The sequence below is a fragment of the Phocoena sinus genome, chromosome 7 (genome assembly GCF_008692025.1).
Source record: "Phocoena sinus isolate mPhoSin1 chromosome 7, mPhoSin1.pri, whole genome shotgun sequence".
NCBI classification, from domain to species: Eukaryota; Metazoa; Chordata; class Mammalia; order Artiodactyla; family Phocoenidae; genus Phocoena; species Phocoena sinus.
Window position 1 is genome coordinate 19,847,689 of NC_045769.1, and position 14,765 is coordinate 19,862,453.

The 14,765-nt window shown below is 52.9% G+C and overlaps 1 protein-coding gene across 10 annotated transcripts in view; it reads left to right on the plus strand.

Moving 5' to 3' along the window:
• TNS1 (tensin 1) overlaps positions 1 to 14,765 on the plus strand; it is a 207,079-nt gene that overhangs the window by 152,183 nt on the left and 40,131 nt on the right. For 9 of the 10 annotated variants that reach the window (XM_032638367.1, XM_032638364.1, XM_032638365.1 and 6 more), the window contains 2 exons: positions 5,870 to 7,423; positions 13,660 to 13,746. In XM_032638367.1, coding sequence (XP_032494258.1) covers positions 5,870 to 7,423; positions 13,660 to 13,746 — 1,641 coding nt within the window. The remainder of the gene's footprint in view (positions 1 to 5,869; positions 7,424 to 13,659; positions 13,747 to 14,765) is intronic. The other variant, XM_032638366.1, reaches the window with a different exon arrangement.

The following is a 14,765-nucleotide window of genomic DNA, read 5'->3' on the forward strand; positions in this document are numbered from 1 at the left end:
AGCCTGTGCTACCAACACCCGTCTTTCATGATATTTTGGCTGCGGTGTCTCTTCCCTTTGGGACAAGCTCGAGGTCCACCTTGAGTCCCTGATTTTCCACTTCTCTGGGTGGCAGTGGGAGAACAGTATCTCAGTGGCTGGCAGGACTATATAAAGCTTTATTTAATGTCATGCAAGAAGCTTGATGGAACACCTCACGTGTGCCAGGCCCTGCGCTCTGTAGGGCCATCCTGTAGAGCTGTGTGAGCTGCGCATTGAACTCCAAGGGGCGCTGTTGACATAGACCACATTGTGAATGGTACTCTCTGCGAACCAGGGACTGGAGGAGAGAGAGAAAGAGGTCAAGGCCTTCCTCAAGGAGCTTAGTGGGGAAGACAAACGTGGTCGACAGTAGTGTCTGTCCAGTGGGTGACCAGTGTTACAGCCATGGGAACAGTGCAGTGGGAACAGGAAAAAGGTTTATCTGAGTCTGGCGGACTGTAGGAAAGGGGTAAGGCCAAGGGAGGCTTCCCAGAGAGGTTCACACTAAGCCTGAAGGAGGAGGAAGAGGTTTGCCAGGGAGGTTGGGAGTTGCGGGAGCAGGGTGGGGAAGGGCCTTTCAGGAGCGGGAACAGCGTGTGCGAGGCACAGGGTGCGAAAGAGCACGTGAATAGTGTGAGTAGCGTGGGGCGTGTCTGGAGTGTTGAGGACAGTGAAGGGGAGGCTTCAAAAGGCAGGTGGTGGCCAGATGATAAAAGGTCTGCATGGCCGGCAAGGGGAGAGGTTAGCGTGCCTGTGGATGTGCCAGGCCTAACTCAAGGTGCTGAGCGCCTGAATCCTGTCACTCGGTAAACCTGCAAGTAAGCGTCTGAATCTTCACCTGATGGGCTCGGAGGCCAGGCTTCGTGTGGTGGAGGAGGTTTAGTGGTGAACACAAGCTGAATTAGCCGTTAAGATGGGGGCCATCCTTCTGAGTGAGCTGGTGAGGGGGTGGGGAGGGAGGGGCCCTTCCGCTCTGCTTCCTCTCTAGAACTGCATCCCTCTGGCCTCCCTGGTACCCTTCCTCTGGCTTTCACACATTGCTTCTCAGTAGCCGCCTCCCCCCCGCCCAGCCTTAGCCCACCTCCCCACCCCGTGGCTGGGGAAGAGGTCGTGGCTAAAGGGATAACATACCCAGAACTTGCTCTCCTGGCTGCGTCCTGGCCAAGCTTCACTGTTTGTCAAAGCTCACCTACCTGCCCGACACACGTGGTTTTGGATGCCTCATTCCCACGTTTAAGGAGCTGAGAGTCCCTCCTGGCTTGCTGGGGCCCCCGTCTGCCTCTAAACCGCCTGTGTCCAGGGTGGGCACCGTGCCTCTTCCTATTGGCACGGCATTGATTTTCCTCCACGTTGGTTGGTCATCACTGCTCCGGGTAATGTATTGTAATGAGCTTTTATTCTGCTGGACATGGACCCAAAGGACTTTTTATCATGAAGGGCCCCATCTTGAAGACCTTAATAAATCATTCACTGTGCACAACGGGTCTGCTCTTGGACAGGGAGGGGTCTCTCGTCACTGAGTCACTTTCTTGCAGTCCACCAGGCTGGCACCCTTGACTTTTCCCGGTTGGCCTAAATAAGTGACATCTCCCCACTTGACATTAGTGAGAGAAGCGGAGGTCCTTAACCTCAGGGCTCAAAATGCTGACCACCTGGGTCAGGGTTTCTCAAGATGTTACCCAGAAGCCCCTGAGAGCTAGTTAAAATGCTGATTCTTGGCCCTACCCTAGATCTATGCGTGAAAATCTTTGGAGATGGGGCCCTGGAATCTACATTTTTTTAACAATCCCCTGAGGAGATTCTTATGAACATCACAATTAGACAGCAACTGCCCAAACCCTTTATCACTTTAGCATCCCATGTTTATTTCTTGTGTTCCTTTTGAAGTGTGTGGAATGGACACATCTTTCCTCTCCTGCGTACTGGCCTGTGCTGTGCTTCCAGCTACACCCGAACTTCCGCAGTTCACTGGAGGGAGCCTAGGGGTAGGGAGTAGAGAGTAGGTCCACGTCCAAGTCAGCTGGGGATTTTCCTCAGAGCTTTCCAGAAGCATGACACGCACATCTGGATTACGGCTGCCGTGGAATAAGGGCCCCTTGCTGCAATCCAGCTCAGCGTTGAGGGTGGAGTCCAGGGCTTGGAGCAGCTGCTGGGAAGAGCCAGGCATAATCAGACAAAGCAAACAGGGCCTTGAAGAGACTTCTCCACTTCCCTAGAGAAATGGGCAGGATGTCCAGGCTGGCCCGGGTTGGGGGCCTGGGAGCTCAGCCCCCTGGGCTGCCTATACCTTGTGTTTCCCCTTCTCAGCACCCACAGCTCCATCCAGGCAGGTCCCTCCCTCTATCTCCTGCTCCCTCCCGCTGGGTGTCCAACTCCCTCTCATCTGAGATGTTTTTACCTGAACTGGCTGGGCCCATAGAGGCCGCTGGGACTTCAAGATGGATCTGGTGGCCCCTTAAGAGCCTTGAAGCCATCTCCCCTCACCTCTCGGAGTCCCCTCTCCTCCTCCCCCACTCTGTTTCACTCCTCTTTGCTCTGCCCGCCTCTCTCTTTTGCCCTTCCTGCCTTAATAGATTGAAACCGACATGGTGTTCCGGCTTCTTGCGGTCCTGGTAAATAGCTCTTAATGTGGACGTGGTTGATGGGGAGAAGGGGATGACAAGCGTGTTGTATGGCATGAGGGATGTGGGCACTTTCCGTCACTCCTGATGGGAGCAGCAGGTGTTCGTGCCCCTCAGGTGCACTGGGATTTCAGCAGAGCCCTCACAGGGGCTGACAGACCTAGGAGGGGCCTGGGTGTCCTCAGTTTCTCCTCTTGATTTGAAAAGGAAGATGACCCAGTGCAGGTGTAGCACAGCCTGGAGCATGCTGCCAGCACTGGGCATCAGGAGCAGCCGGCCCCTTCTTTGAGATCAGGAACAGGCATTTCCACTTGTACTTGGCAAATGGGATTTAATTAAACAGTTTACACTTCTTCGATTTTCTTACTAAGTCTTAGTTGCCTGGCAGTTATCATCCCGATGTTTTTCTTGTGAACAGTAGCCCATGTCGGGGTAAATGACGTCGTGGCAGAATAAATTTGATACTGGCATTTTCAAAGTCAGTGAAGAGTAAGGCGTGGCCCAGAGGGCCAAGATATCAGGTAGTGGTAATCAGTGTGAATTCTCCCTCCCTGTCTTGGAAGATGTTTTTTTTTTTGTTTTTCTTTTTTGCGGTACGCGGGCCTCTCCCGTTGCGGAGCACAGGCTCCAGACGCGCAGGCTCAGCAGCCATGGCTCACGGGCCCAGCCGCTCCGCGGCATGTGGGATCTTCCCGGTCCGGGGCACGAACCCGTGTCCCCTGCATCGGCAGGCGGACTCTCAACCACTGCGCCACCAGGGAAGCCCAGAAGATGCTTTCTTATCTCTCTTGCCAACAGCTTTTCTTTTGTGAACCCTAGTGAGATGCTGGAGTGGGTTTGCTTTCTCCTAGGAAGGAATACTCTCAGGTCTGCTCTGTCTTGCACCCAGTGGTTCTCATTGCCTTCTGAGTATAAATGGGAGGCCATTGGACACTCTACCCTTTGCTTTGCTCCTCCCCGCTGCTTCCCGGCCTATGTGCGCATGGACCTGGGAGATGAGGGGCTTCAGGGGATGGAGGAGATCCCAGGCCCAGGAGAAATACTCTGTCATCTCACTGTGTGGGCTGGAGAGTAGGGCCAGGGCCTAGGAATGGGCCAGCAGCTTTCTGGGTACAGTGAGAAGGAAAGACAGCTCTTCGGACTGCCACTAAATGGTGTGAGGGGCCCATCCTCATGGGAACCACCCTCCAAAATCTGAGTGGATGAGAGCCTTCTGTCTGCAATACTTTTCTCCTCTGGAAACAGCCAGCCAGAGTCTCTTTTTTGTGTGTATAACATGGAGCCCGGTTCTTTGGAAGGACACAGCATGAGGGGCAGCTTCTCATCTACATTTCGGCCCCTTTAGGGATGATGCCATGCGAGTTGGGAGAGGCAGCATGTGTATAACTGCATCTTCGTAGCCTTTTGGGGTCCCGGAACAAGGGGCAGGTTTTCGGAGAATCAGACCTTTCTCAGCCAAAACCCTTTTCCAGTTCAGACCAGCGCCATCCCTGTGAGCCCTGGGCTGCGGCAACACTCTGGCCCAGTGTCACTTGGGGCCTGCTGCTGGCTGAGACCCCAAAGCCCCAGGGAAAACTGGGGGCAGAGAGATGGTTTTGGAGAGTTAAGTGAATGGGCAGAGCCTCCAGCCCCCAGGGGGTGTATGTGGACGATGTGCCTTGTCGGGCATGTCGGTGCTAGTGCTTGGGTGACGTCATTTGGTTGGCCTGCGGTTTGTTGTGTGTGTGTGTTGATCAGGATGTTCCTGTTTTGCGGTTGTCTGATCACTTGTTTTTGGCCGTGGACTTCTGTATGAGTGTTTATTTTTAGAGGCTGCCACTTCTGGCCTGAGGGCTGATCCTTGGGCATGGTAGGAGCTTGTATTTTCTGAAATGTTTGTGGCTTTAAATTTCAGTATTTATTTTGGGGTATTGCTACTTTCTATGTGTTTATTCTGTGTGTGTGTGTGTGTGTGTGTGTGTGTGTGTGTGTGTGTGTGTGATATGACAGTGTAGAATAATAAAAAATTGTGTGGTCTTTGAAGTTCTGCTTTAGCTTTGATTTTAATTTAGTTTTTTAAAAAATTTAAAATTAGCTCTGATTTAAAATCCCAGCTTTACCAAGTACTATGTGTCTGCAAATAAATGGCTTCACGTCTCAGTTTCTCCGTCTTTAAAATAGGCATAACAACCCTGACTCACAGAATTAGAAATATCATATGTGTAAACGTAGCAAAGTGTTCCCTGAATGTTAGCTGTTAACATTAGTATTTGTGTATTTGTATCCACACCTGCTCTTTCTGACCACGGTGCTGGGGCTGTCTGGTGTACTCCATGAGTGCATGCGTCCGGGTGTTTTTGATTTGGGTGATTTCTGGTGGGAGTGTGTGTCTCTGGATGTCTTTTGGTTTTCTGTGTGTGAGTGTGTTGGTGTCTGGGCTGGAGTTTGGGAGAGGGCTTTTTTTCTTGCCAGTTGGGGGCCTGCCTTGGAGGGGGAGGAAGGGAGGTGTGTGTGTGTGTGTGTGTGTGTGTGTGTGTGTGTGTGTGTGTGTGTGTGTGTGTGTCAAGGCTGGAAGCTGGACTGCTGACTGTACAGGGTGTGAAATCACTGAGTTCCTCTGGGCAGGGAAGTTCTTCGTTCCTGAGTCAGCCCTTTGGCCTCTAGCCACCCAGCGCTCACTTTTTCCTTTCAGAGAAAGTATTGCTCATGGGGTCCCCAGACCATCTCAGACAAAATGGCACAGGGAGCACCTCTCCCTGCTGAAAACCTCTACTTTTGTGTCCTCAATCCCTAAGATGCTCCCTCCACCCTTGGCCCCTGAAGCTCCTTTCCAGAACCTCCACGGGCCCTGGCATTCAGAGGGAAACTGTGTCCTCTTTAACACCGGGCCTGCCACCTTTGCTGGACCCCATCTCGGCCCAACACCCCAGGTCCTTGGGAAACGAGTGCAGTGCCAGATCCAGGCTTTGGACTGGGGCCTCTTGCCCCCAGGACCCCGGCCCAACCTTGGACTCCACTGCCTGGCCCTGAACCTGGGTGCAGGGGAGGGCTCTGCTCAGAAGCTCGGGGAAAGAGTCCTTTTGTCCTTTTGCCCTCTGCCACCTTGGCTCTATCTCGGGGTGCTGAGAGGATTCCCTTTGGGGATCCAGGGAAGGGAAGCTTTCAGCTGCTTTCCTCGGGAGAATAGAAGATGTCCCGCCTCCCACTGACATCTGCTGTCTGTCTCCCCTCTGGTCCCTCTCTTGTAGAGGTTGTGGGCCACACGCAGGGACCCCTGGATGGGAGCCTGTACGCCAAGGTGAAGAAGAAGGACTCCCTGCACGGCAGCACCGGGGCCGTCAACGCCACGCGGCCCACTCTGTCGGCTACCCCCAACCACGTGGAGCACACCCTCTCCGTGAGCAGCGACTCGGGCAACTCCACAGCCTCCACCAAGACAGACAAGACCGATGAGCCTGCCCCCGGCCCCTCCAGTGCCCCTGCTTCCCTGAGTCCCAAGGAGAAGCGTGAGCTGGACCGCCTGCTCAGTGGCTTTGGCTTGGAGCGAGAGAAGCAAGGCACCATGTACCACACACAGCATCTCCGGTCCCGCCTGGCGGGGGGCCCCGCTGCGCCCTCCTCTGGTCGCCATGTCGTCCCGGCCCAGGTTCACGTCAATGGCAGGGCCTTGGCATCTGAGCGGGAGACAGACATCCTGGATGATGAGCTGCCCAACCAGGATGGGCACAGTGTGGGCAGCATGGGCACACTGTCCTCCCTGGATGGGGTCACTAACACCAGTGAGGGGGGCTACCTGGAGGCCCTGTCTCCACTGACCAACGGTCTGGACAAGCCCTACCCTGTGGAACCTATAGTCAATGGCGGGGGATACCCCTATGAGTCTGCCAGCCGGGCTGTGCCTGCCCAAGCTGGCCACCCTGCCCCCATGCGACCCTCCTACTCTGCACAGGGGAGTTTAGCTGGCTACCAGCAGGAGGGGCCCCACCCAGCCTGGCCACAGTCAATGATCACCTCCCACTATGGCCATGACCCCAGCGGTATGTTCCGCTCTCAGTCCTTTCCGGAAACCAAGCCCCAGCTGCCCCCAGCTCCAGCCCGGGGCGGGAGCAGCAGGGAGGCTGTGCAGAGGGGCCTGAATTCCTGGCAGCCTCACCCACCTCCTCGCCAGCAGGAAAGAGCCCACTTGGAGAGCTTCGGGCTCAGCAGGCCCAGTCCCCAGCCATTGGCAGAGCCCCCCATGCCTGGCCTTCCCGAGTTCCCGCGGGCGGCCTCCCAGCAGGAGATCGAGCAGTCCATCGAAGCCCTCAATATGCTGATGCTGGATCTGGAGCCAGCCACGGCAGCCGCCCCACTGCACAAGTCCCAGAGTGTCCCTGGGGCCTGGCCTGGTGCTTCCCCGCTCTCCTCCCAGCCCCTCTCTGGCTCTTCCTCCCAGTCCCATCCACTGACCCAGTCCAGATCTGGCTACATCCCCAGTGGGCATTCCTTGGGCACCCCTGAGCCTGCTCCCCGGGCCTCCCTGGAGTCTGTCCCTCCTGGCAGGCCTTACTCACCTTATGATTATCAGCCGTGTCTAACGGGGCCCAACCAGAGTTACCGTCCAAAGAGCCCAGCTGCCTCCTCCTCGTCTGCCTTCCTTCCAAACACCCAGAGCTCTCCGGGGCCTCAGCTGCCCCCAGTCTCTCTCCCTGGCCTCACCACTCAGCCTCAGCTTCCACCAAAGGAGGTGACTTCAGACCCATCCCGAACCCCAGAGGAGGAGCCATTGAACCTGGAGGGGCTTGTGGCCCACCGGGTAGCAGGTAAGAGCCTCAGGGGCCATGAGTTCTGGGTATCCCCTCCTTATTCCCTCCACACCTTCCCTCTCTGGTCGTGGCTGGTTTTGCTGGAGCGAGGTGCAGGCCCAGCCCTCACGCCTTAGCGGGTGCTGCTTTGGCCTGGGGAAGAGGCTGTCAGGAGCCCACATGACAGCCATCCCTTCCTGCATTCATTGCCTGTTAGGCTCCAAGCCAGACACTGAGGTTCAAAGATCAGGAATTTTCGTTCTAGTGAGGGAGCAGGTACACAGACAGATAATTCTAACAGAGAGCAATGTGTACTACAACAGAAGTGGGGAACAAAGCCCCAGAGCCTGGGAAAGCAAGGTTTCCCACCTAGGGCAATCAGCGAAAGCTTCCTGGAGGTGGTGACTCCAGGGCTGGAGTACAAATTTTCTAGGCAGAGAGGAGATGCTCTCTGCAGCTGCCTGCAGTGGAGAAGGCCTGGAGAAGGTTGGAGGGAGGCCTCTGTGGACTCCAGTTCCCTTTTGAGCCCTCCCAGAGGCACAGCAATGCCTGAGAGGGTATCCTGAAGCCCTTGGGTTCCATCTGAGTGTTCAACCCTGGTGTGTCCTTTCAGGATATTTCTCCGTTTCTGGGGAGGCCAAGGTCCATCTTCTTGTTCAGCTGTCCTGCTAGTCCTTGCTTTAGGACCAGCTCTGTATGGGAAGCAGGCACTGAGAAACAGAGCCCCATTTCCTATCAGAGAATGGACTTATGCTCCAGAGAGAGGAGACAGAGTGGGGCAACCAGATGAGCTTACTGGGGAGATAAAGGCAAGAAATGGCAGAGTGTCCAGGGCCATGTTGGGAGGGGCAGGAAGGGCTCCCTTCCTTCCCTCTGGCCTAAGCCTGTGACCATTCCATGGGGGCAGCCAAACTGGGCGGGAAATCCTATGAGTTGGTTTTATTGTGGAGGTGAAGCCCAGACCAGGGTGGACCAGAGCCTGGGGCGAGGGGACCTTGTGCCAAGCCCCTCAGCTGACAGGGTGGTGGGTAGTCAGGGAGCAGAAGGGGAGCCTGGGCAGCTGACTCTGCCTTCTGTCCCTTTTCCTAAATTTAGGGGAAGCTGAGTCACCATGCCAGCTACAGGGAGGAAGGGAGACACCGTCCCTGAGGATGGATGGTGGGTTTAGGGAAGTAGCTGGGGCCAGGCCAGTTGGCTGTTGGGTTTGAGTCCAGGACCTGGTGTGGCGGCATGGACTCCCTGCTCCTGTATTTCAGAGCAGAGCACAGCCCCCAGTTCAACTATTTGGTAACTTGAAATTGGCCATAATGGCAGTATTCACACTCTGGAAATTGGCAATCAAGGACTTCACCTGCCCTGGTAGCATCACCTCATTGTCTTTACCCAAGAGTCAAAACATAAGATGAGTAGCTCTATAACCCGAGGAGTGAAATGCTTCATGGGGGTCCCCGTGGGGCTGGTGTCTTCTACTTTTGTCTACATCTGGGCCCATGAGATAAGGAGTACCTGGCTTGTCAGCAGAAACCATTTTCCTCCTGGTTTTGTTGAAGGGAGAGGAATGGGCCCTCTCAATATTTTACAGAGTTGGGGTGGTGGCCTGAGGAATAGTGACACTCTAGTCTAATAATGGGCAGGATCCAAGGGGCTTTTCTCTGGGGGAGCAGGATGAGTTTCCTCCTTTTCACAGAACCCTCTGTATAGCTCTCCCAGAGCTTGCTCAGAAGGAAGCCATACTTTAATGGCCCTAGAAGGATGTCCATCTTGTAGTGGCTTTCACCCCATCCTTTTCTCTCCTACCAGTTTCTGAGGTCTTGCTTCTCAACCTCCATATCCTGTAGCTGCTCAGGTTTTGGCTGCCAAGAAGTCATATGGAGGGAGGGATATTGTTGGCACAGTACCTGTGTCCTCCAACCCTGCTGTCATCTCCTCCACCAACTGTGAGTGACTCAGTCAGGAGAAGGGATAAGATGCGTAGAGGGGACAGTTATATTTGGTCTCCAGGGCTACAGAGGACCTCTTGGGTCCATGCCCTGTCATGAACAGTATTTCTTATGTCAGCAGGTCCTGCTTGCACAACTTCTTCAGTAGCCCTATCTGCAGTGCTTGTGTAGATAAAGATGCACCGACAGGATTAATTTGTAGAACAGTCTAGGAGCCAAGGGATAGACTTTCAGCACTGCCTTTTTCTTCTCATTTTACATTCTTCTGCAAGAAGCTGGAATGTAAGCTTCAACATGAGTAACCTCAGATCTGAGGGAGAACCTCTATATGGTCATCAGTATGATCTGGTTTCTCCTGGCCTTTCTCCCTCAAGTCTGCTTTTTTTCCTTGGCTGTCAACTGAGGCTGTTATACCTCAGTTCTATGTCCTTGGTTCATCCCACTTTGATCCAACTACTCCTTACATCTTATTTCAGCTTAGCACTCAGAGTATGTAGGGTTAGTTTTCTTAACTTGACAAAGGGTAGGTACTGTAGCACATGTCACACTTTCTTGTGAAACATTAGAATTAGAAGCATTCCCATTACACCAGGGACAAAATAAAGATGCCTGTTATCACCACTATCATTTAACATTGTACTGGATATCCCAGCCAGTGCAATAAGACAAGAAAAGGAAATAAGAGTCATAGTTGTTGAGTCCAATCAAGTTATCTTATGATCCTGATTCTGTGACTGTACTGATCTCAGGTGTCTCTAGAGGTAGAGATTTCAATGCATATTGGAAATCAGAAGTTGATCTTATCCTGAAGGAGTCTAGAGTTTAGAAAGGGGAAAAAGAACTGGAACTTTAAAATGAAGTTATTTGTAATAAGAGAGGTATGAAGAAAGTTCTGTGGGAATGAAGAAAAAGGGAAGCTCACTGTCAGCTGGAGAGATTGGGGAGGCTCTTTGTTGAGTGTGGCTTTTACAGAGCCTTGGAAGATGGGTAGGACTTTGAAAATGGGTGAGGTCATTGGAGAGAGAGGGCTCATAATGAAGATAGGAAAACTTAAGACATGTTTGAAGAATAGAGTGGATTGAGAGCATACAGGCTGTGTGAGAGAGAGTCAAGAAAGGTAGCCTGGGGCCTGCGTCTGTTTGGTTGTAATACCAGACTAAGGAGCCTGAATCTTACCTAGTGGCAGTATAGGAAGCCATTACTCTGTTTAGGAGAGGATGCCATGATCAGGGCTGTAGTTTAGGAAGATGTATCTAGTGGGTCTGGGCAGAAAGGATACAAAAAGGGAGAGACTTTGAGCTGGGAGATGCTAGGAGCTTATTGGCTAACCTAGGTGATGGGGGCTGAGTTAGGGTGCTGACCATGGAAATGAAAAAGAAGAGATGGGTGCCAAGGGTGCTGTGGTGGGATGAGAACTGATGCGTTTACAAGTTGATTGGATGTAGTAGGTGAAGAAGAGGAAGACATCAAAGATAATTCTGAGGCTCCATGAATAGAAAGAGAATGATGGTTCCATTAATAAGCCAGAAGTTATCAGGAGGAGCAGGTCTGGTGTAAGATGAAGACCTCAGTGTTAGATATGTCGAATTTGAGTGACAGTGGAGCCTCCAGGTAGAGATGTATGGAAGGCAATCAGACATCCGGAATTGGAGCTCAAAAGAGTGGAAAGAGCTATAGATTTGGGAGTCGTTTTCACAAAGGTAAAGGTCAAAGCTCTGGGCATGGATGAGATCTCGATATGTCAGAGGGCATGGAGAGAAAAGAACTTGGAATGAAATGGCCACGAGGGAATGGAGGTCCTACGGGGGACTAAGAACAAATGTTCAGTCCAGAGAGAGGACACTAGGACAGCCGGTCATCACAGAAGTCAGAATAGTAAAGGGTTTCCAGGAGGAGGGGTGGGAGGTTAGCAATATCACTGTGGAGAGAGCATGACAAGGACTCAGGAAAATTCACTGGGCTTTTGCCAATTAGGTGGCCCCAGTGATTTTCAAAGGCATATTTTCAATAGAGTGGTGGTGACAGAAACCAGACAGGGATTGAGGAGTGAGAGATGAGAGGGTGCAGACAGCATATCAACCACTCTTTTGAGTGGCTTTGTGATAAAAGGGAAGAGGGTGGTAGCTAAAGAGGGTAGCAAGATACTGAGAACTTCTTTCTGTGAATATAGGAGCCATGAGAATGTTTTTAGAGGGGGAGGAGAGAGAGGTTGAATATGGAGGGAAGAGGGAGAAGAAAAAGATAGAAGAGAAAGAAATTGATAGAATAGGTCTCTAAGGAGGTAAGGGGAGTTAGGCTTAGGAACCCAGGTGGATAATTTAGGCTCAACCAGGAGCTGAGGTACCTCTTCATGAAATAAGAATAGAGGATGGATACAGATATAGGGAGATACTGGTGTCAAGCCTTGGGAACTTGAATTGAGAACGCAATTTTTATATTTCATCATGGAAATAGGAGATGAGATCAAGGCCCATTCCATCATTCATTCAATGTGTGCCCTTAATCTATGCTACGTGCTAGCCTAGGTTCTGGAAAAATGGTGGTAAACAAAAGAGATAAAGATCCTTTTTTTAAGAGGTGGAAATGGACAATAAACAAATAAGCAAATATACATATAATATGTCAGATGGGTGATAAGTGCCATAGAGATAAAATAAAGCAGTGAAATGCCAATGAGGGGTGAAGGTTTGTGGGGGGTGGTGGTAGGATGGTCAGGGAAAAGGCTTCCCTGGGCAGGGAGGGAATGTGCCAGATGGAATAGCAAGTGCAAAGGTCCTGAGGCAGGAATGTGCCTGATATGGGGAAAGTAGGGGGCCCGAAATCAGAGAGGGAATGAGAATGGGGACCAGCTTTCTGTGGGCCTCGTAGGTGATCATAAGACCTCTGGCTTATACTCTGCAGGGTGTGAGAAGCCTTAGGAAGGATTTGGGCAGAGGAGTGACATCACCTGACTTGTTCTAAAAACATCAGTGTGGCCAGGATGGAAGGAGGGAGACCAGTTAGGAGGCTGGTGCTTTTGATCAGGATGGTATCTGGAGATGGTGAGACATACTCAGATTGTAGATGTATTTTGGAGGTGTCGCCATCAAGATTTACAGAGAGACTAGACATGGGATGTGAGAGAAGGAAAAGTCAAGGTTTCTGGCCTGAGCATCTAAAAGATGGAGTTGCTCTTTATTGAGATGGATAAGAATGTGGGAAGAGCAGGCTTAGAGGGGATATCAGAAGTGTGATTTTGGCCACATTAGATTTGAGGTGCTCATGAAATGTCCAAGACAGTTGGATGTATGAGTCAGGAGTTTATGAGGGAGAGATTGGAGCTTAGAAATGTGGGAGTTGTCAGTATATGATGTCATGTGAAGTAAGGCACTGCATGATATCACCTAGGGAGGGGGTGAGCACAGATAGAGAAGGACTGAGTTCTGGAGCCTTGAACACTTAGTAATTTGAGACAGGAGGAGGAACCAGCAAAGAAACTGGTATGGAGCAGCTTTTGAAGTGGAGGAAACTCAAAGGGTGTGGTTCTCTGGAAGCCAGGAAAGGGTGATATTGGTCACTGCATGGCCCCTGTGTTGTGAGAGCGATTGGAGTCAGCTGGGGGGAATAAAAGGACCTCACAGGTCCTTACGGTGCGTCCAGCAGGCTCATCTTAAGGACTTTTCGGTGGCACCCAGCAGTTTGGGGCAGGAGTAGAAAATCCTAAGTGGCTCCCGTGGAAGAGGGTTACTAAGAGGGGTGTGATGGAAGAACGAACGGCCCAGGGATGCCCCGATGCTCAGGAAGATGACCCTCGGGTTCAGACTGGCAGGGTCACTGCCGAACCCAGGAAGAAGCAGGTGACCGTGAGAGGAGAAAGGTCCTGGGATGAGGTCGTGTTGACCGTGAGGGCGGGTGAGGTATGGGGCCACAGGATTGAAATCTCCTGGTCCCAGGCTGGCACCTTCCTGCTCCATGCTGGGGTTGGAAAAGAGAGAGGTGGGTGGCATCCTGCTGGACAGCAGAAAGTCCACCTGCCCTTTGGAGAAACGAGACCCTAGATCCACCCTCTCATCTTGTCTGACACCCTGCCCGCCTCCCTCCAGCCTGTGGCCAGAACCCAGACTCAGAACACTGACTAACCTTGATTTTCTCTTTGTTTTTGTTTTGTTTCGTCTTGTTAAATGCCTTGTCCCTGGCGTTCTTTGTGTGTCCCGTGTCCATCTGTCCCCTGTGCCGTGGGCGTGGTGCCTTCCTTGCCTGGTGTCCTCCCCCCCCGCCCCCCCCTTCCCTGCTTGCCTCCCCGCTGCCGGCTCCCCGGGGTGGGGTGGGGAGCAGCGTACAATGCCAGGCTGCAGGGCACTGGGCAGAGTGTCGGCTCCGGGCACCCTCCTCTCCACCGGCTCCGATCTTCCTCTCTCTCTGGTTGGTTCCTCTCCCCGCTTCCCCCTTTATGACTTACCTGAGCTCTCCGTTTCTTTCTTTTCCCTTCCTCCTTCATGTGCTGTTCCTCCAAATTTTTGCCCACTTTCTTCTACCTCCTCATTTCCCATTTCCTCCTCACTTTCCTTCCTCTCCCTCTTCTGTTCTCTCCATCTCTTTCTCTCTTTGCCCCCCACCTCTTTTCTCACTGCCCCCTTCTTCCTCCTGCCTCCCTCCTCTCTGCATGAGTGGGTGCTCCCACTTCTGCATGGACACGGCCTGATGCTTCCAGCCTTGGCCTTCCCTGCTGGGAACAGGGTCCGGGGTGACTAGGTGAACTTTCAGCCCCCCCGTGGGCACGCAGGCCTTTGCAACAAGGGTGCTCAGTGAGGGTTTGGGACAGCCCGGCTCCCCAGCTACCTTGGCCAGATCACCTGGGCTGCCCGGCAAGAGCCTCAGCAGGAGCCAGGCCGAGCTCTGCGTGGACCAGCGGGCACAAGACGCAGAGTGGTGCCCTGCCACCTGCTGCACTGTCCATTCTGGAGTACAGCACTCCCTGGGGACAGGGCACCCCCTCTGACCTCATCCTGAATCTCTGATGCTAGGACCCATGGCCAAGAGTCAGAAGCCCTGGGTGTGGTCCTGGCTTTTCCTGTGACCTCCTCTGTGACACTCCTGGGCAAGTCTCTGAACTGCTCAGAGCTCTGTCTCCCAATGTGACAAATGGAGGATCGTAGCCTTGCCACGTGCCTTTTGCATGGTGGCTTGATGTGCCCCAACATGGTGGACCCTCCATCAAGAGTCACGTTGCTCTGTTAGAGGGCGATGTCATCCACTAGCATCTCCCACCAGCTCTTGGACACACAACCCCTAGACTTTTAGCTCTGGGGAGGGAATCACCTCATCCTTTCTCTGCTCCTCGGAGCCCAGAGGCCCAGGGCAGGGAGAAGACGGTGTACTCAGGCTTACCCCAGGCCGTGGCCTTGAGCAGTTCCGGGAAAAGCCTTGGGGGTGGGGTGGGG